Source organism: Amphibalanus amphitrite, unplaced genomic scaffold (assembly GCF_019059575.1).
Source record: "Amphibalanus amphitrite isolate SeventyFive unplaced genomic scaffold, NRLGWU_Aamphi_draft 000938F_arrow, whole genome shotgun sequence".
Taxonomy (NCBI): Eukaryota; Metazoa; Arthropoda; class Thecostraca; order Balanomorpha; family Balanidae; genus Amphibalanus; species Amphibalanus amphitrite.
Genome location: NW_024882432.1, coordinates 223,214 through 243,802, shown reverse-complemented (window position 1 = coordinate 243,802; position 20,589 = coordinate 223,214). Strand labels below are relative to the sequence as shown.

At 47.2% G+C, this 20,589-nt stretch overlaps 2 protein-coding genes across 2 annotated transcripts in view; one reads left to right on the top strand and one right to left on the bottom strand.

Annotated features, from left to right (window-relative positions):
* Positions 1-250: 250 nt before the first annotated feature.
* The window catches only part of LOC122368315 (patched domain-containing protein 3-like), a 34,648-nt gene continuing 14,309 nt past the window's right edge, over positions 251-20,589 (top strand). Inside the window, exon 1 of the mRNA XM_043342125.1 lies at positions 251-378. Coding sequence (XP_043198060.1) covers positions 363-378 — 16 coding nt within the window. The 5' untranslated portion in view covers positions 251-362. The remainder of the gene's footprint in view (positions 379-20,589) is intronic.
* On the bottom strand, positions 12,359-19,341 carry LOC122368314. The gene is made up of 2 exons (XM_043342124.1): positions 12,654-19,341; positions 12,359-12,421 (listed from the first exon to the last, which is right to left on the bottom strand). The coding sequence occupies exon 1, from the start codon at positions 18,786-18,788 to the stop codon at positions 13,089-13,091; it is 5,700 nt and encodes a 1,899-aa protein (XP_043198059.1). The 5' UTR covers positions 18,789-19,341; the 3' UTR covers positions 12,359-12,421; positions 12,654-13,088.

The window sequence follows — 20,589 nt, the reverse complement described above, 5'->3', positions numbered from 1 at the left end:
CTTTTTCACTAAATGACCCCCAAATCATCACACACCTTAATCACGCCAAACCGTGACTCTGATACACCTATCTAACATCTGTCTCGACCAGTTCCGTGTATTTAGGACTCTCCCATCAACGAGGTGAAAATATCCGCAGAACATACCGGTCTAAGGCCATCCTCTGAGCCCCTCCGACCTGAACGGACCCGCCGCTAGGTGGCGTTGTTGGAGGCACGGCGGGCTCCTCCGGCTGACCGCTGGGGGAGTCAGAACGGTGTTGCACGCGGCGGTGAATTGTTGCAAGGAGCAGGTCGGGCACCGAGGACGCAGCAGATAGTGTAGAGTTACAGACAGTTCTGAGGGTACTTCGATCGATTGCGATGGCGCCTCCTACAGGTAATGTCAGCTCGCCCCCTTCCCTCTCTCCTCAACACACAATTCGCCCTCTCTCGTGCTCATAATATGACTGTTGACCTGTGCTACCATGACTCGATTTTTTCGTGACGGACGTGGAACCAAAGTATCAGCATGCCATTTTCGTTTTATGCATGCATTTTTGGACGGTTCCTTATTTCGAGCTACTGGGTAAGTACTGTGGGGCACCGCAGTACCCCGCATCAGAATAAATATTGTGCTTCATTTGATTTTATACCGCAGCTTTTACTCATGCCGGCACTGCAGCACACAATGCATGAGGAGTCCTATGAGACATGTTGCAGACATGTTGCCCTTCTTGGCCGATTTTTGCATATTTATTTACCACAAATTCGTCCATTAATAGCGTAAAAGGTTAAGAGAAACGTTCAGCACTGCTGATTTCGAAAGGAAATATTAAATCAGTGTCAAGCAAGTGTGCGTGTCTTTGGTCGATGGACATCGCCCTTGAATAGTCATATCAGCACTGTCCCCAGCACGGATCAGAATCATGCGAGCCAGCCGAGCAAATGATTCTTGCACGACCGCACAGCTGGAACCTCGACAAGATGGTATCATAGTTTTACTGACGTACATGGTTGGTCACGTCGCATGCAGATCGACTAAGGAATTTTACGCGTGTTCTCATAAGTGGCAGTTGTTAATGGATGAAGCGTAAAAATGACGGGAACTTCAGCGATCCACAAATAAAAATTGACGTAGGTGTTCCGCGAAGTTGTAGGAGGACCTACCCATGTCACATGCTGAGGAAAACCTTGCCTTTAGGCATCCTTCCTGTACCCATCCTGTAGTCAGACAAGTAACTGAAAACGTACGTTTTCCTGGCCGATAAGGCACACATGAATGATGGTTGTATAATAACGGGTTGGGAGACATATTACTCCGGTTGGTTACTTACAGCCTCTTTCGCAAATACTATGGCAAAATGCAGCCAAGCTTTTCAAATCAAGGCTTTGATCGTAGGTAGCCTTAAATAGTTATTTTAAGACGCATATAACCTATGTCTAATTTCGAGCTATGAATGTCTTTAACCCGCGCCCTGCTGGGGGGGGGGTGTTTGAACACCCCCCTTGTGGTTTTTCGCGAATATCTCAAAAACGGCGGCGCGGAGCGCCGCCGTTTTTGGTACACCTTATCATACATCAATTCTACACATGTTGTGAAAATTTCAGACCAAGGTCATTCAAGGTCAGGTCACCAGGTCACTTGAAGTGACCTCACCTCATAAAAAGTTTCAATGTCTGCCATAGCTACACCGAGTGACCGATCGCTTTGAAACTTTCAGCGATTGCTAAGGGCAATAGCATATACAAAATGTATATCTCAGAATTTTGATATCGATGACCTAAGGTCAGGTCAATTTGGCGACCTCGCCATTATAAGTCAATGGGAGAAAATTGAAATGCGCCTCTTTTGGATGCAAGACATTATAAACACTCCCAAACACCGAATTACCAGTGGTTTAGACACACTGAACATGAAAATGGTGTCCGTGACCCTTGTTTATGCCCTGAGGTCATCTTAGGTCACGAATGGTATCTAACAGTTTTTCGCAAATAACTTTTGATAGAAGCATGCTAGAGCAATGAAAACGCCTTAGATGTGTTCAGCTCGACGATACGGATCGACTGATATGCAACATGACCCTTTCCGGTCAGGTCATGACCTTGACCTGAGGTCAAATTTTCAAGTTGACCTTTCAAGGTCAAGTTATAGTTCGTTCGATGCGTCTTGACGAGAGGAACACGATGCCGGTAAAAGTTAGCTCGTACAAGGCTTGGGTCAAAAGTTATTGCAGAAAAACTGTTTTCGAAAAAATCGGCTATTTTTGCAGTTTTTGCCCCCTGCAGGCAAAACCGTTGACGTTAGGTCAAATCTGAGAGAATTACTCAGAAAGGGCGTTAATAGGGCTATCGAATGCGCTTTTCCGCGGCGCTGTAGCTGTATTGGTTCCCGAGTTATGCGTTGGCTTCTTGGAAATTTTCGACATTCGACCTGGAAATCGGCGAAATTTTGCCTTCAATGACCTCTGGTGACCTGACCTTTGACCTGACCAAAAAATTGACCGAAGTGATTTCGTCATTATTTTTGACGCTCTTTCGAACGCCGCCTACCGCGTATCGCTACGTGGCCCAGGAGCCGAGTTACAAGGGGGGGTGTTCAAACACCCCCCCCCCCAGCAGGGCGTGGAAATCCAGGACCCCCAGCCGGGCGCGGGTTAACATTAAGAACAATTGAAACACCCCAGGTATGGTATATTACTAATTGATACTTAGATAAACATACACGTCAGTGCGACGAGAATGTGGCATTTCTTGCAAAATGTTTCGAGCAGAATAAGCCCTCTTGCATCGCATCTTCGATCAGGCGCACAACGTAGCGGGCAGCGGCATCAACGCCACGAGGTCAAACTCACATCCGTCATAACCGAAGGCTTGTGTTTAAAGTAGTTATTTAAAAACCCTATTCTTTAGAAGTGTGTTTTTCTATTGGAAAACAAACCTGAGTTCCCGAACAATTTTGCATTAGACATCTTTTTAAAACCAAGAAGATTTCATTAACCCGCGCACCGACGGGGGGGGGGGCGGATATCCGCCCCCCCCTGAGGTTTTTCGCGGATAGCGGGAAAACCGCGGCGCGTAGCGCCGCGAAATTTGGTATGACTATTCTCTCATCAATTTTACACATGGTGTGCAAGTTTGAACCTCCTAACTTTTAAGGTCAAGTCACCAGGTCACTTTGAATGACCCAACCTCAAGTCACTTTTTTGCAACTTTGTCACCGTGCCAGAGCTACAGTAGATGTCGGAGGCCTTTGAAAGTCGCAGGATGTTATTAGGTCATTAGTAGCTACAATTTGTATATCTCGGAATTTTGATGTCGGTGACCTAAGGTCAGGTCAATTTCGCGACCTCCCCATTATAAGTCAATGGGGGAAAAATCAACTCCCTGTTTTTACCACTAAAACGGGTCGGAATGGCCCCATATACCATACATGACTTCACATACGATCAACCTTCACTACCTTGAGGTCTGTTTTGCTGTTGGGCAGCTGTAAGGTCATGTGACGTCATCAAAGGTCACCAAAGGTTTTTTGCCAATAACTCCTTACAGGAACAAGATACAGCCGCGCGGATAGTCTCATTGTGTTCAGCTCGTCAAGACGCATCAAATGATATACATGATGACCTCGAGGTCACGTGACCTGAGGTCAACCTTTGACCTTGACCTTTCGAGGTCAACATATATATCATTCGATGCGGATCGACGAGAGGATCACGATGATGCCCTTAGTTTGTTCCTATCTTGACTACTTCGAAAGTTATTCGAGAAAAACCCTCTCCATATCTAGCGCCGCCATTTTGACTTTTTCGACCCCTGTGACGTCATCTTTGACCTGACCTGAAAATGACCTTAGTAAAAATTGTAGACCTTGTCCGTGCGTATCCGATGCCGTTTACCGCTTGTCGCTATCTTGCTTCGTTCTCGAGATCTCAGGGGGGGGGCGGTCATCCGCCCCCCCCCCCGTCGGTACTAAGTTGGCGCAGACCCCCGTCGGTGCGCGGGTTAAACATACTGGTATCTACATATCTATATTCAATAGCATTTTATAATCAAATTAGATCTGACGCCTTCACAACCGCCTCTCAACCCGTCACTCCGCTCGCCAAGGGCTCGTACACGCCCATGTGTGTCTAGCTACGGTCACAAAGTACGCCAGTGACCTTGTGTGAGGCCGGTCAGACCTGCCCGCCCAGAGTGACACAATTTTGCTGCAACCCTCCTTTGCACAGCCACGGTCGCCAGACGAGTCGGTGGATGGGCTAACCAGCTCCTGGGTAGGGCAAGCACATGGTGGAGTTGGGGGAGGGGGTGGGTCTTGATCAGCTGACGTTTTCCCTGCGATGAACGTTTTCCCGTTACCCCACGCCTTCCCATGGTCCGTTAGTGTCTACATCAGTTAGTGTTTTCTTCTGAGGCTGACATGGTCCCTAAGAGTCTACGACTAAGAGTTACATATTTATGAGCTTCAAAAAACCACGCGGTCCATTGCGGTCTATTTTACTTATACGTTTTGCCTCTAGAATACACGGCCCATCGAAAAAAAAACACACTGTCTCTTAGACTACTGTCTCCACAAACACAGTCTCCAGTGTCCACTGAAGCCAATAGCATCAAATTTAAGTTTTCATTGGGAGCACATGTTGATTAGGAGTCCGATTGTTTTCCATTGAATGAAACTGTAGTTGTCGACATTTGGCAGATGCTTTGGAGTGTGAAAAATAATCAGTAATCAAGTTTTCCCGGATGACTTGATGCCTCGTTGAAACGGATGCTCAACAAACAGTTGATCTACTTAAAGGGACCCTCCCACCTTCAAAAAAGTTAATGAATTGGTACGAAAGTGATGTCGCTCGGTTCAGAAAGAGCGAAAACGAATATCTACCAAATTTCATCGAAAAATATTCACCGGTTTTCAAGATATTAGACTTTTACTTTTGTTTACTTTTTGGGATCTCCGTTGTTCCTAGCGACTTTATTTGAAAGTGCGGCATTTGTTGCGCGCAAAGCAGCATATACCACCGCGTGCTACCAAACGTTTTAGTAAAAGATTTAAAAATCGTTAGATCTCCGCTGACGTCACAAATTCTAAGGGGGCATACCAATGCACTAGCCCCTTAGAATCCGAAAACTGCAAGTTTGAAATTCCATATCTCCGAATTAAAGCATTCGTCGATGTTGTGAGTGCCCAAACCGGTATTTGCAGGCCATGGCCACCAATTTGGCTATCTCAATTCAAAACTAATGTTAAGGTGGGAGTGTCCCTTTAACTTTATGTAACAGACAGTTGATCGCTAGCTGGGTTTGATACTGGATAGTCCTGATAGCCTTCGTGAGAAAAATCGCGATGATTTAAATTATCTCTTACATGCGACAGGAAATATTTTATCATAAGCTTTGTAATAGCCTTCAGCCTTGACCCTAATTAGGCAGGAAATGGTGTTCTTCTTCCGGGTTGATCCAGCCCGAAGGCCTAAAAATCTCTGTTTCACAGTTCTGTCTTGTGTTTTATACCCTTGCTCGTAATCCGTTTTGGAATAGGTGTGGTTTTCAAACGAAGTGCTTGAGCGGTTTCAGCTGAGGACAACGAAAAAGAACGTTTTTTGCATTCCTCATCTTGCCAAAATTTATATTTTTAACTATGAACAGAAGCAGATAAAGGAACCATCTCTGAATGTTCCGTAGTCGTATTTTCCATGTTCTTTCTATGTCTCCAATCACCACTTCGCTTTCACGTTAAAATTAGTTTCTACATTCATCAAATCATCAGTAATCATCGATTCATCGCGGCTAAAACGAGACACTTCTCCAGTTGTTTCGTCCAGACGTTCTCCACATTAAACGTAGTTCTAAAAATCACAGATCCTCCCGGGCTGGTTTTGCAGGGGTGATTCACACGACTAACCTTGCATCGTCGCTTATACGTCAACTGCTACGGTAGCCGGTTTTACCGGAGCGACAGGCTTACAGTCGTGGTGTCTGGAAACAACAGTGGTCACTGCTCAGGCCAACAGTGGTTACTCTATAAAAGCGGATCAGTAGTGGGCGCTACATGTAGCAACAGCGGTCAGTGGTCACTGATTCGACGAGCATTAACAGCTGTACAGAGCTACATCAGCCACTGCACACTGCACAGAACAATATTAGCCAACTCACAGAGCAGCATAAGCTGATGCACAGAGCAGCATAAAGCACTGCACAGAGCAACAGAAGCCACTGGCTATAAGGACCAGCAGTGCGCACTGTATCGGCTATGGATCCACATTGGTCACTGTTGCACGGGACCAAAAGTGGTCACGGTGCAAAACTGCACAGTGATCACTACTCAACAGACATTTGAAATTTTTACATGGATCTGGAATTAATGGATCCGGGAGCTGATTAAATAGATATTGATGTGAGATTTTACAGAATCATAGATCCATCTAATCTATCAGTGTCCCTGGCTCCAATGTCAGCTCCTACGAATTCCTAGATACAGCGTTTACCTTACTCCTTGTGGGACCGTTGAATCTAACGATATTAAAGCAGATTGTATGTAGATTCTAGTCTGCCGGTCTAGTGACTGTGGAATCCACTTGGTTCACAAATCCAACAGTCGGACTCAATCCAAAGCAATCAATTTCGGACAAGTGCTGTGGCCAATTAGATCAAACAACTTCCGTTTATGACCGTTGCAAGTGGCAGAAGCGGTACGCGCACATTATCCACATGTATAGGTAATGCTCCACTCATAACATGACAAACTACCAAATTCCGGTGATAGTGGATAGTAATGAAAGTAATGGACGTTTACCAGAAAAATTAATTGAAAAAGTTCGGAGTATATTTTCAAGGGTTCTACATTGGTGGAATCCATCGAAAATTCCGTCGAAGAAGAAGCAGTTTCAAATAATATTGACTTTTTCAAACAATTTTATGACATTATGAGCAAACGGTCAATCTTAGCATTACTTTTGATAACCATACTCAAGGCAGTTGCACCATATAAAAAACCGGTGATAGGGATTGAACTACCCTTGCTTTCGGTACGGAAGGTCGTATGCCGATCGGCAGACATCTTTTCCATGCAAAGTGCTGCATTTGAACTTGGCATTGAACTAGGAAAAGTGAAGGGTGAACCGATCTCTCTATAAACCGCATACCGTTTACCTCAAGTCCCGCAAAGCGAGCAGAACCTCAGCCACATGTTATCATTGCACATGATCATAGCACGAAAACTATGAGCTACGCACGACAATCAAGTTCTGTATTGCACATGGTTGCAATGAAGACATTCAAATGTCACAATTTCATTGACGATATTTCAAGAATATTGGCGCTTCGTTGAGTACCGATGCTAGGGGATGAAGAAACCTGAGCATGTGCTCATCTTGACTTGAACATGTGGCAACTCTGACAGGTCTGCTACAAGGCTCACTGATCACTCGATACATCCAATTTAAGTGCCATTTTCCTCCGATTTAACTTTGCTGTGCATCATTTCTCATATTCCTCTCGCAGTAGTCCTCCAACTTCCCTTCTATTTTACATTCGATTCCACCTGCATAGTAGTTGCTGTTCAGGAAATGAATCTCGAAAATATCTGAAGGAAATTATTTCATCGATGGCCTACTTTACTTGATACATTATGCATTAGCAAAACATAAAAATAAATATTTCAAAATACCATTTATGTGCCCGGGCATGATGTAGGCCATTGAGTATTAGGCATGCATCCCTAAACATGGCTGCAGGCTACTGCTTGCATTCTGGTCGCAGGTCTTAGCGGTCAGGCGGTCTGGCCAAAGGGGAGGGGGGGGGGGCTCTCTGAGGCCGGCATTCTGAGACCGGCTCTCTGAGGCTCGAGTCTTCTTGAGAACGGGCTTTGGAGGGCCCACTGCCCAGTGCTAAAAATGTTTAGGACGGTGGGCTTCTTTGTCCCCATACAAAACTATCAGTCACCTCTTGCTTCACCAGAAAACGGCATTTGCTCTGACAGGTCTGAAGAATGGACGAATTTCGGCGGTATCCTCTAGATGGTAAAGAAAATACGAGCGAAACAGATGAGCCACTGTCTTACGACTCATTTGTGCTCATATCGGCTAGAACAAAAGAAGCACTTCCTAGCGACATTCCAAAACTGATTCTGCCGAGGTGCTCTGACTTTGCACTTCGCAAAAAAGAAAACTTTGGGAAAATCCTCCAGCACCGCACGATCAGCGGGTCTATAGATGTAACTGCTGTAACAATGATGATGAATCAGTACGGGTTGATCACAGATGACCTCGAGTGCTGCTTGGAGCGGCAGGATATTCGTGAGACGGTCCATCTGCGACATCTGTTAATCAGCGTGGCAAAATTGCTGTGAACGCCGCAATGACCATGAGAATTTACCTCCGGAATCCGGTGATCTTCAGAGCTGGTATCGTTAAACAAAAGACTGCTAAAAATTGTAATGTACCAGCTATCATTGCAGATCCTCTGTGCTCTCGTTTTAACGATTTCCAGCTGAGAGCATTTACTTGTATGATGATTTGCATGACTGATTTGCATGAGTTTGGCATTTACGGTGTTTAATAGCTAAGGCAAACGGGTGTTTCTAGATCTTAAAAGAGGTAGGAAGTGTTACCCGAATGAAATAAATGAAAAATGAGAAATCAGGTGTGTTCTTACTTCTTATCACCCGACATGCACTAATTTAGACACGATTCAGACGATGTAATTTGTCACAACTCATCGCTTGAAACCAGAAACGAAATTCCAGCTTTGCGCCCATGCGTTGATTAAACACTGCCTGCAGTGCCATGGAAATGGGTCGCTTCCTCCATTTGTATGTAAAGGCTTACCTAAACCAGTACATGGAGTGGGCCGCTCCAGCTCAAGAGACATCCGGGAGGCAGCCGCAGTTGGTCATTCAGTTTTCTGTGGTATTTTCCATAAAAAACCGCATGAACTATCCAGCCATTTACATTTTGTCAAATTAGCGCAAAGCCTTGAATTACATGCGAATTAATTACAGAAAACAAGCTTATGTTTATGTAATCAAAGTCACATCTGTCTGGAATTTTAGTCTTGGCAGATTTATCAGAATGCTCTACATAATTGAAGGATAATACCAAGTCATAAGCAATCGTTAACGGATGAGCTAACAGCATAGAGCTCACCACTGCAGGTAAACTTTTTACTCGGGCCACTCGCTCGCAGCCCTTACCAACCGGAGCCTGCCACAGAAGCGCGGTCTTCCCAGCCGCAATAAGAAGAAGCACGTGGTGACAAAGCCCACAAAAAGGAATGCTAACGGCCGCAAAACGTTCACATGTCCCGTGCATCATGCCCCGAACATTTCCTAACGAGACTCAGATAGCAATCTCGACATGGTTGTGAAATCTCTTCCGAAACCGGCGTAAATCTGGCGGTCGGGCCGCTGAGCTGGTGCTCTGAGTTGAGCCGAATCTCAGGACCTGAGGGCTGAGATTCGCGCCGTGAGGTCCCGGTTTCAAGGCTAGACAGGGTGGTGTGATCGTGCGGGGTAGCACCGGTTCCAGCAGGATTCTTAGACAGGGACGAGGCAGCCGAATTCGGAGTCTGTGTGATGTAAAGAACAAGATCTAACCGCGAATAGACCAACGATCGAATTAGAAAATTGGACGTTTGAGTTTTGCTTATATGGAATTGTACTGCAGAGCCAAAATTGAGACAGGTATGACAGCAGCAAATGCATGACAACGTTACTAACCCTTTGCTGAATTCCAACAGATTTCAGAAGTGAGCGTTTGACATGAAAGTATTCAAGATGCTTCACAAGTTGAAGCGTGCCATTTTTATTGCGAAGGTGTAAAAAAAATGCTATCGCATATTGCTGTCTTTCTACGTGTCTGGCAGCATCATGCGACCACGTCGTCATCATGGCCAGACTTTTCCTCTACTTTTTCCTTTTACTTTCCTTCACCTTCATCCAGAAGTCACCTCCCTTTTCACCTTCAGTGAAGAGTCAGAACAACCGCTGATATTCAACGTCCCCGCAACCCCACAAAGACTATTCATCACTCTCTCAGGGGCCCAGGCCACCACCACAGACTAAGGAACAGAACCAGGCTCAACAGCGCCACCAATGCCACCACCGCCGCCGCCGCCTCCGTACCGTTCTGCAGATGGGACGTCCCGATTGCACCGGCACGGTACTCCCAATATGGCACGAGGTTCGTGTCAGGACTGGGAGGAAGCCTCTGGCCGCAGTCGAGCATCCCGAGGTCATCAGAATGAACGCTGAACTACGTTACTCAGAGGGTGAGGGGATGGAATGTTCTAAGGTTGATTTGTGGTTCGACGCCCTTGTAAGTGAGCGACCTGAATGAAACGTTATAAAAGAGTGACTCATAGGATACCACTGTCGAGTTGGGGATTCCCCGGACATTTTGAGGCATCCCCGGATGTTTTTAAGTAAAAATATACCAGCCGTTCATTCCGCTCAATTAGCTGGACGCTGTTTCTTTAGATTGCATGACTGATCGACAATCGGAACATTTGAAAATGATTGTAGGTGGTTGGTGGTTTATCTCATTCTTTGAAAGTCAGGTTTTCACGCTGAATTCCAAGACTTATTCTTATGTTACTTATAACGTAACTTGCGGAAAACATTTATATTGCTTACAGAGGAAGACAGTTAATTTAGGCTTATTATGTTGAGTGCCACTTTTCCAGGAATGTTGAGCACAATATTCAAAACAGTGAGATGATGAGAACAAGAAAAGCAAGCATAACGACGATACAACAACTCCTATAAAACTATGCGTATTGCACAAAAATATTGTTCTTGAGTACAAATATCGAAATTCTTATAAATCGTTTCTGGCATAGTTACTTTCCGAAAGCAGCACGGATAATGAGTTGTTTAATTTTTGCATCATATTAAGTAGTTACTAATTGTAATTAAAATGTAATTAATTATATAATAAAAATAATAATTAAAATGATTGTCCAGACCACAAAATAAGTTCTACCTGAAACATTGTTCTGACTATAAAAGCTCATGAGCATGAGCAGACCGATGCTCAACATGCATGATATTCCACCTGTCAAAGAGAAAATGCATCAGTAACATCTAGAAATATCCTCAAAGCGAGATGTCAACAACACACCATAAGCTTGCACATTGCACAGCTCCGTTCGACGATTTTCTATGCACGTTCTGTTATCAATCAACATATCGAGCATGATGCTATTCTATTATTCCGATGCTATTCTGATCGGTCGACAGCACACATACCGAAAGGATTCCGACAGCATTGGTCACTGGGGTCAGCTCAGAGCACTCTCGACAATAATTCCGGTCCCGTCATCCGCTTCTAAGGAAAAACCCTGGCCTTTCCAGGATCCAGAGTGACTCGAAAGACGGTTAGATGTTTGACCGAACGTCAGAGGATGAACAACAACATTTTTTATGCATTAGTCTAAAGGATTTTGGGTGTCTCCTAACAATTATTCCGAGTCATTTTACCCAGGCCTATGGCTAGCCCAACAATTCTTATCAAAACAATTATAAACGTACTGTTGATAAGATGTCGAGATCAAGTTGCGAATCTTACCAAACGGGTTGTGGCGCAAATTGGCGTGCTTTCGTCACAACCTTAGTATTCTATCATATCGCCAGCCCAAAATGGAAGCTCAAGACCAGTTCTTCATTGTTGTGCCGTCAAACGGGTTCGAGTCACTGGATATTTCGATGTCACAGTTACGCAATCGCGCGTTCTGTGATGATGTCACGCTGTGCGTGATGTGATTCTTTTAGCTAAGCTGCACGAATGCTGCGCAGGGCTTATATTCAGCGGCAAAGCTGTTTAACTAGTATTCCTCACTTTGTTGTTTATATTTGGCCAAGTCATTTTGCACTGAATCTGCATATATAGACTATATACGCTAAAAATTTATTAACTTTTACCCACCGCACATGCATGACTACATAGTGCTCATGTTCAGGTGCTCATTGTTAAATTTCAATCTTCAGTTCATAGTGCATGAGTCTTGCATGCAATCCATAAAATATATGATGGTATATACCTACGCATCACTAAATACAAAGCTCTACTGTTATCCACTGCTCAGTCACAAATTTGTGACATCATATGCATAACTGACTGTGTTTCACATTTTACACATTTTCAATGCTTTCGACCCATGGTATCGGCATGGCGTTGTCCAGGGATCTTTACTTGCGCCCATAGAGATCGTTAAGACTATAATTTTTAGTTCTTTTTTGTATTTTATTCATGTAGTTTTATAATTATCGTTAGAGAAACGTCAATTTTAGTTATGTTTTTATGACATTGATGTATTTTCATATTTATATACTATTGCTGCATCCGCCCCGTGTAGCGATCCGAAGAAACTCTGATCACGCATCCAGTCAGTCCAGCAATTTATTGTTGCCAGGTGAAATCAATGAATGACCGAATGAATGGTATCTGCGAAAACACCAGCAAATAAATAAACAACTAAATCAAGAACAGTCGTCAAACACAGAAAAATAAACATAATATATCCATCAAACCTCCGCGCTACATTTGTCTCAAAATACACAAATGTTCACCAGCATGGCAATTATCACAAGCCACCACGAAAGACACAAAACATATTGCGCTCAACGAGTTTGGCATATCAATACCTGCATATTACATTCAAGATACATCTTCTTACCAAGATTTGTGTCCTCACTCGCCACATCGGAACAGAGCAACAAAATCTGGTCTGACCGCCATTCTTCCACGTCATACGTGTCCCCAAGGCCGTATATCGTGTCCCAAAAACCGAAACAGCTGATCGAACAACTCAAATAGTTCTCACCTCGAATATCTACTTCGAATTTGACCACCACCCCACCACTATCGGTCAGCTGGCGAACACAACAGCAGTGCCATCTAGCGACGATCAAAGACACTACTCTGCAGATGTCGCGCCGATCGCGAAAAGGAAGCAGGTAGGTAGGAAGGCATCAGGAAAGGCACTTACACCCTCCCCTTTTTTATGCTTGCAAGTGAGCATCAAAACAAATAAACTTCTTCGTAACACGCAACTCTTCTTGAGTCACAACTTGACTCTCAACTCTTGCAGTCTTGTTCCTTCGAATTTCTTTCACTCTCGTCTTGGGTTACTCTCGTCGAGGATCTTGACGATTTTAGTGACCGGTCTGTAGTACGATGTACCGCGTGCGCGAACTCGGACAGAGCGCACTCGGCCGTCAGCGCTCACGATGGCCTCTTCGACCCGGCCCAGCGGCCACACTCCACGCGGTACAGAGTCGTCGACCATCAGGACGATGTCTCCTTTCTTCACGTTGTCTCGACTTCTCGTTGCGCGTCCGCTCCGCTCTTGCAGCAGAGGGAGATACTCCGTCCTCCATCGACGCCAAAACAGATCGGCGAGGTAGCCGGCCTGCTTCCAGCTCCTGTGATGATCCCACTCTGTGCTTGAAGGAGGGAATACGACACTGCGAAGGAGGAGGAGATGATTTGGAGTTAGTGGGGGTTGGTCATGCGCATCAGCTGATACGGGTGTCAGCGGGCGGTTATTGATGATCGCTTCCACCTCGCACAGGAGTGTCTGCAAAGTCTGAAGTGAGAACGTCTGTTGTGTCAGCAGAGCGTTGAGCAGCTTCCTGATGGTGCGTATCTGACGCTCCCAAACACCGCCAAAGTGAGAGGCGTGGGGAGGATGGAAGCGCCAGTCGATGCCGAGACGGAAAGCTGCTTCGTGGATTTCACCTTCGTGCTGCTTCAGTTTGTTGACTTCTTCTTTTAATTCCTTTTCCGCTCCGATGAAGTTCGTCCCTTGATCCGATCGAAGGGATCGGACGCCGCCGCGCCGCGCCACAAAGCGTCGCAGGGCACACAGAAAAGAATCTGTGGACAAATCATCAGCGACTTCGAGGTGAACCGCGCGGATTGCCAAGCACGTAAATACCACGCCGTACTTCTTCACCTGTGAGCGACCTTGCTTGACGAAAAAAGGGCCGAAGTAATCGACTCCCGTGTGGGTGAAAGCCCTGTCGCCCACGCCCAGTCTCGTTTCAGGAAGATCGGCCATCTTCTGATGCTCTGTCTGCTTCTGTCTCTTTTTGCAGCCGATGCAGCGGTTGAGACAGCGACGCACCGCGGTGTTGGCGCCCACGATCCAGTATGACGCTCTCAGATCAGACAGGACGTGTTGCCTGCCTTCATGTCCGGCGTTTTGATGAGCTGCAGTGATGAGCAGGTCCACTACAGGGTCTCGTCCCGGAAGGATCTTGGGAAACTTCGAGTCAAATGGCAGAGCACTGTTCCTGAGTCGTCCACCAACTCGAAGCGTGTCTCCCTCCAGCCATGGGTCCAAGCGCACCAGAGAGCTCGAAGTGCTCACAGGCTTGTCGGACTTCAAGTCGGAGAGTTCCTGACTGAAATGTCTAGCTTGCACGTCTTTGAGGATGCAGCTCTCTGCCGCCTCCAGGTCCGATACAGTCAGACGCGCCGTAGTCTTCACATCCTGAGGCGCGCTCTTTTTCCACCGCAGCACCAGCCGGCGGAGCAGTGCCACGGCTCTGACCAGACGTCTCCAAGATGAGTAGTACTGGGTCAGCTTCTCGATAGGAGAGGTATCTTTGCATGTCGTGGTCATGACAACAGCCTTCACCTCCGGATCGGCCTCGCTCACAGCGTCTTCGGCAGGGTTTGCAGGCCACTCCTGATCCTTCCCGTTCAGGAAGCTGGGTCCAAATCTCCAGAGATCGCTGTGAACCAGAGAGGAGGCGTTCATTCCGCGCGATACGAGGTCGGCTGGATTTGACTCACTTGGCACGTAGTGCCACTGCCCGGCCGTGGAACCATCGTGGATGACCGCAAGGCGGTTTGCGACAAACACATGAAATCTCGTCTTCTCGTTCTTGATGTATTTCAAGACGGTGGTACTGTCCGTCCAGAAATATATATCGGCGTCCACTTCCAGCGCTCTCTGCAGTTCCAGGCTACTCTTCACGGCGAGCGTCGCTGCCGCTAACTCCAAACGCGGCACGCTGAGCTGCTTCATCGGCGCAAGTCGAGCCCGGCTGAAAAGAAGCGTGCAGCTGGAGTGGTCACCAACACAGCGCACGTACGAGACGACACCGTACGCTGACGAACTGGCATCAGCGAAGTGATGAAGTTGAATCGTGTCCCCAGCATCAAGCGCCGCGTCCAGTCCCAACGGTGACAGACACCTTGGTATCTTCAGAAGGGACAGGTTGCGCAGGTCAGTCAACCATCCCTCCCATTCTCTCCTCAGGCTCTCCGGCACCTTGTCGTCCCATCCCACCGCAAGACGGTGCAGCTTCTGAATGATCACTCGCGCTCTGACGACACAGGGGGCTGCCAGACCGAGAGGATCATAGCAAGACGCGGCTGCAGACAGATACCCTCGTTTGGTGGCTGTCTTCTGCGTCAGCTTCTGCATGTCTACGTTGAAGCCGATGGTGTCCGTGTTTGGATCCCAAACGACGCCGAGAGCTCGTTCCGTAGGTAGGGGATCAGATCCGAGCGTCAGATCCTTAACCTGCTTGCTTCTGTCTTGTTTAGGTACTGACTGAAGGACTTCGATGCTGTTGCTGTTAAACTTCGTCAGATTGAAGCCTCCCAGCGCGCACATCGCCTTCAGGTCCTTCATCAGCTTGATCGCTGTCTCTTCATCCTTGACGGACTTCAGAACATCGTCTACGTAGAAGTTGTTCCGGATCGTTTCACTGGCTTCTCTTGACAGGGAGTCGTTATCTGCAGCTGTACGATGGAGCGCGAAGTTGGCACAGCTCGGAGAAGATGTTGCGCCGAACAGGTGAACCTTCATCCTGTACTCACAAGGAGGATTGCTGAGAACACCTTCGGGCCACCACAGGAACCTCAGATAGTCCCTCTGAGACTCGGGAACAGAGACCTGCAGGAACATTGCTTCAATGTCACCTGTAAAGGCGCAAGGGTTTTGACGGAAGCGAAGCAGCACGTCCACCAGCGGTGTGGTTAGGTCTGGTCCCTGCAGCAGCGTGTCGTTGAGGCTGGTGCCACGGTATTTGCTCGCGCAATCGAAGACAACACGGAGGGTCTCCTTCGTCGGATGCCTGACCGCGAAGTGGGGGAGGTACCATCTCCATGAGTCTTCTCGAGCTTCTGGTGCCGCTTCAGCGTGTCCATCTTCCAGGAGCTTGTTCATCCGAGTGGTGTATTCCTCTGCGTACTCTTTGTCCCTTTCAAACTTCTTTCTCAGCAGCTCCAGGCGCCTTTCTGCCACACTTCGGTTGTTCTCCAGACGAGGCTCCTGGTCTCGAAATGGCAGCACAATCTCATACTTCTCCTTCTTGACACAACCGTGTTCCATGAGAGTGCACCACTTCACGTCATCTACCGAGAGTCCTCTCCTTACTTCAGCTCGGTTTTCGAACCACTCTTCAGCCATTGGGTCGTTCTCGTTGACTTTGATGCGGTTCACCCGACATCTGCTGCTCACGTTCTTCAGACCGCCGAGGATCCACCCGAACCTGGTTAGAGTGGCGTATGGTCCGCCATCTTCCCCCTTCACAAACCTCAACGGCTCCATCACTACTGCGGCGTTGCCGCCGATGAGCAGCCCGACTGGAAGAGACGCCTCATCTGAGACTGTCACCCCGCTCTCTAGCAGGTACGGCCATCTGCGAACGTCATCAACTGTGGGAATGTCATCCTCCGTTACAGGGATTGTGTTGAGGGTGTAAAGTGGCGGCAGTTCCTGTCGAGTCCCCGTCTCTTCGTTCTCGATGGTCACACCCGACACCACGCTGGTGCTCATCTTCTGGTCGCTGACTATGGTAGACACCGTCATGGACGTTTGTCTGTCAGGAGACATGCCGGCTTCACTGATGAGCTGCTCTGTGATGAACGAATGGGTGCTGCCCGTGTCGAAGAAGGCTGCAGTTTTCAGTCTTCTTCCGTTGATCAGGACAACCACCGGAACAACTTGCAGCTTTCCCCCGTTCTCTCGTTTCGGAGCGGCGTGTCCGGCGGTAGCTGCTGGTGGACCATCGGGTGAAAGTGGGTTTCTCAGAGGTGAAGGCTGATCAGCTGAGGGATCTGGAGACCTGGCAGGTGCAACCGAGTCTCTCGGAGGTCGGTGCAGCACGGTTGGGTGTCTTCGGTTACATTTTGCGCACGTGCTTCTCTGACGACATGCTGCCGCGAGATGTCCCTTCTTCATGCAGGAGAAGCACAGCCCACTGGCTCTTACGAACTTGGTCTTCTCATCATGCGTCTTGACTTCCAGCTTCGGACATCGGTCCGTCTCATGACCCTGCTGGCAGAAAAGACAGAGGTCTTGTTGGGTTCTCACCATGCTTACCTTCCCAGTCAGAGCTGGTGCGCTCACTTGCTTAGATCGGGGTTCTCTTGCAGGTCTTGTGGTCCTTGAAGCCAGAACATGTCGTCCATAGGTGGGATTGGAAGCGATTCTTGCCTCCTTCTCAATCATCGCCACAAGATCAGTGAAGTCTGGTCTCCTCCTTTCTTCACATTCGATGTGATCGACTTCACGACGCCATCTATCTGCCAAGAAGGGAACCTTGTCGATGATGTCTCGCATTGTCTTCGCATCTACAACGCCTGTCCCATGTGGCAGATTCCTCAACGCGTTGAGTGTCCCTCGCAGGTGAATGGCGAACGAATCCAGGCTGCTGACGTCATCAGATCGCATACTGGCCTGCGACAGGATGCGGTTGAGGAGTCCTTCAGTCGTCTGTGCATCATTGCTGAAGCGCTGCTCCAACAATCTCACTGCCTCTTGATATCCCAACTCTGGTGGAAGATGAATGCATGTTGAGACGATCTCCTTTGGCTTGCCTGCTGTGAACTGCATCAGATACATTAACTTCTCTTCTTCGTCATCGAGCTTGGAGGCGATGTTGGTCTTGAATGCTCGCAGGAACGACTTGAAGGTCTCAATGTTCCCATCGAAGGTCCTCAGCTTGAGCTCTGGTAGGTTTACCCTCTTCAGCACCTGCAGGTCAGGGTTGATTCTTGGTGGTCTTGAGTGCTCATCTCCCATCACAGTCACTCGACCTTCCGCGATCTCTTCTTGAGGTATCACGGGCTCTCTTTCTCTGACATCAACCAGCCTTCTTCTTTGTATCGTACCATCTTCTTGAGCCAACTCTCTTACAACTTCTCGGCATCTTGCTTGCTGTATGGTAGCATCTTCTGCAGTCGGCTCTCTTGCAACTTCTCGGTATCTTGCTTGCTGTGTGGTAGCATCTTGTGCAGTCGGCTCTTGTGCAACATCAGCACTTCTTGTTATCTCTGCAGCTTCTTCTTGAGCTAACTGTCCTGTTCTGATTTCATCTTTCATGAGAAGCATCTTCATTTTGTCTTCTCCCTTGAAGACTGATTCTTCATATTGCAGCAACACACCCTCCTTTGCCTTGCTCTCTTCTATTTCTGCTTCAACTTCAAGTTCCTCCTTCAGCCTCCTCAGTTCAGCTTCACGAGCCTCAAGTTCATGTTTCCTTTTCAGTGCTTCTTTCTTTGCTAGCAATCCAGCTTGTTTTGCCAGTTCTATCGCTCTCTCTGCTTTTACAGCTGCCGATGATGACACATTTGAGCCTGCTCTTGACGGTGCTGGTGAGCCCTTCTGACTGCCAGCCTTGTCATCTTCAGTGTGTGACACACCACCTTCCATTTCTGACCCAAGCAGTTCCTTCTGAAGAACCTTCTGCAACCTTTCCTTGAGAATCGCCTTGGTTCCCTGCACGTCTTCTCCTCTTTTGGCAAGCTCACCCTTCAGCTCTTCTTTCTGCAACTTCTCTACATCCATCCCAGCTTGCTGGTGTCAGGTGTGAGTGCCAGATCAGGTAAGTGTACAGGGATGGGAGATCCAGAGCAACCAGTTGGGACCAAGGAACTGGCAGGTCACATCCACAGAAAACAGTCAAACAGGTGGGGTTAAACGGCAAACACTGAACAACATCATAATGAGCAGATCATGTGTTCAAATGAGCAGATCAGACAATTGACAACCAGCTCTGTCCTTTGACAAGTAACAATAAGACAAATCTCTGAGGCAGTGCACCACAAGCTGAAATCCTTTGACAATTAACAATAAGACAAATCTCTGAGGCAGTGCACCACAAGCTGAAATCCTTTGACAATTAACAATAAGACAAATCTCTGAGGCAGTGCACCACAAGCTGACTTAAAATACACAAGCATTAACCTCAAGCCAGCTCAACAAAATGACATGTACTATGTCTAGTAACTTTGAGTCTCCCACTGGCCAATGTGCTTATAAAAAAGGCAGGCAGGCCCAGAGAATCAGATTATCCCATCTCAACTGTGGCAGCTGCTGCGGGCTGAGCAGCATCTGCTGTCCTCACTGTGACCTCCTCCAGGCGGCAGGTAGACAGGTCGTGCTTGCAGACTGATGGCTGACAGCGAACCTCCGCCATGTAGCTCCTGAATCCATGCAGCTCTTGATCTTGATACAAAATCTTGATACTATTGCTGCATCCGCCCCGTGTAGCGATCCGAAGAAACTCTGATCACGCATCCAGTCAGTCCAGCAATTTATTGTTGCCAGGTGAAATCAATGAATGACCGAATGAATGGTATCTGCGAAAACACCAGCAAATAAATAAACAACTAAATCAAGAACAGTCGTCAAACACAGAAAAATAAACATAATATATCCATCAAACCTCCGCGCTACATTTGTCTCAAAATACACAAATGTTCACCAGCATGGCAATTATCACAAGCCACCACGAAAGACACAAAACATATTGCGCTCAACGAGTTTGGCATATCAATACCTGCATATTACATTCAAGATACATCTTCTTACCAAGATTTGTGTCCTCACTCGCCACATCGGAACAGAGCAACAAAATCTGGTCTGACCGCCATTCTTCCACGTCATACGTGTCCCCAAGGCCGTATATCGTGTCCCAAAAACCGAAACAGCTGATCGAACAACTCAAATAGTTCTCACCTCGAATATCTACTTCGAATTTGACCACCACCCCACCACTATCGGTCAGCTGGCGAACACAACAGCAGTGCCATCTAGCGACGATCAAAGACACTACTCTGCAGATGTCGCGCCGATCGCGAAAAGGAAGCAGGTAGGTAGGAAGGCATCAGGAAAGGCACTTACATATACTAATCTCATTTTCTTTCAATACTTCTTTATTTCTCTAGCAACATTTGATGCATAGATCCTGCATCCCATAGAGCTCCATGCTTGCAGCAGCTGTAACTACAGTTGCGTTCATACCAGTCGGGCCGGTCTCCAGCATCGCCACAGCTGCGGAATACTCAGTCTCGCCAAGGCTACTGTCTACCACTGACCTCGTAAACCTGTTCGGATCGACGGCAGCATGGGCTGGCGACTGCGAGTGCAAACTAATTCGAAGACGACACTTTTGCAGGGGCCTTCGGGGAAGATGTTCAGTAAGGATCACTTGAAAACTATAATTAACCCAGTTCAAAATAATAAGTGATAATGTTCTAAAAAATGTAGATCCCGTTCAGAGGAAAAAAACTAGCGAGAAATATTATTTCATGTAGGAAAAGTACATTTTAATTAATTTCAAAGAAACGCAGTTTTCAGAAAGAAA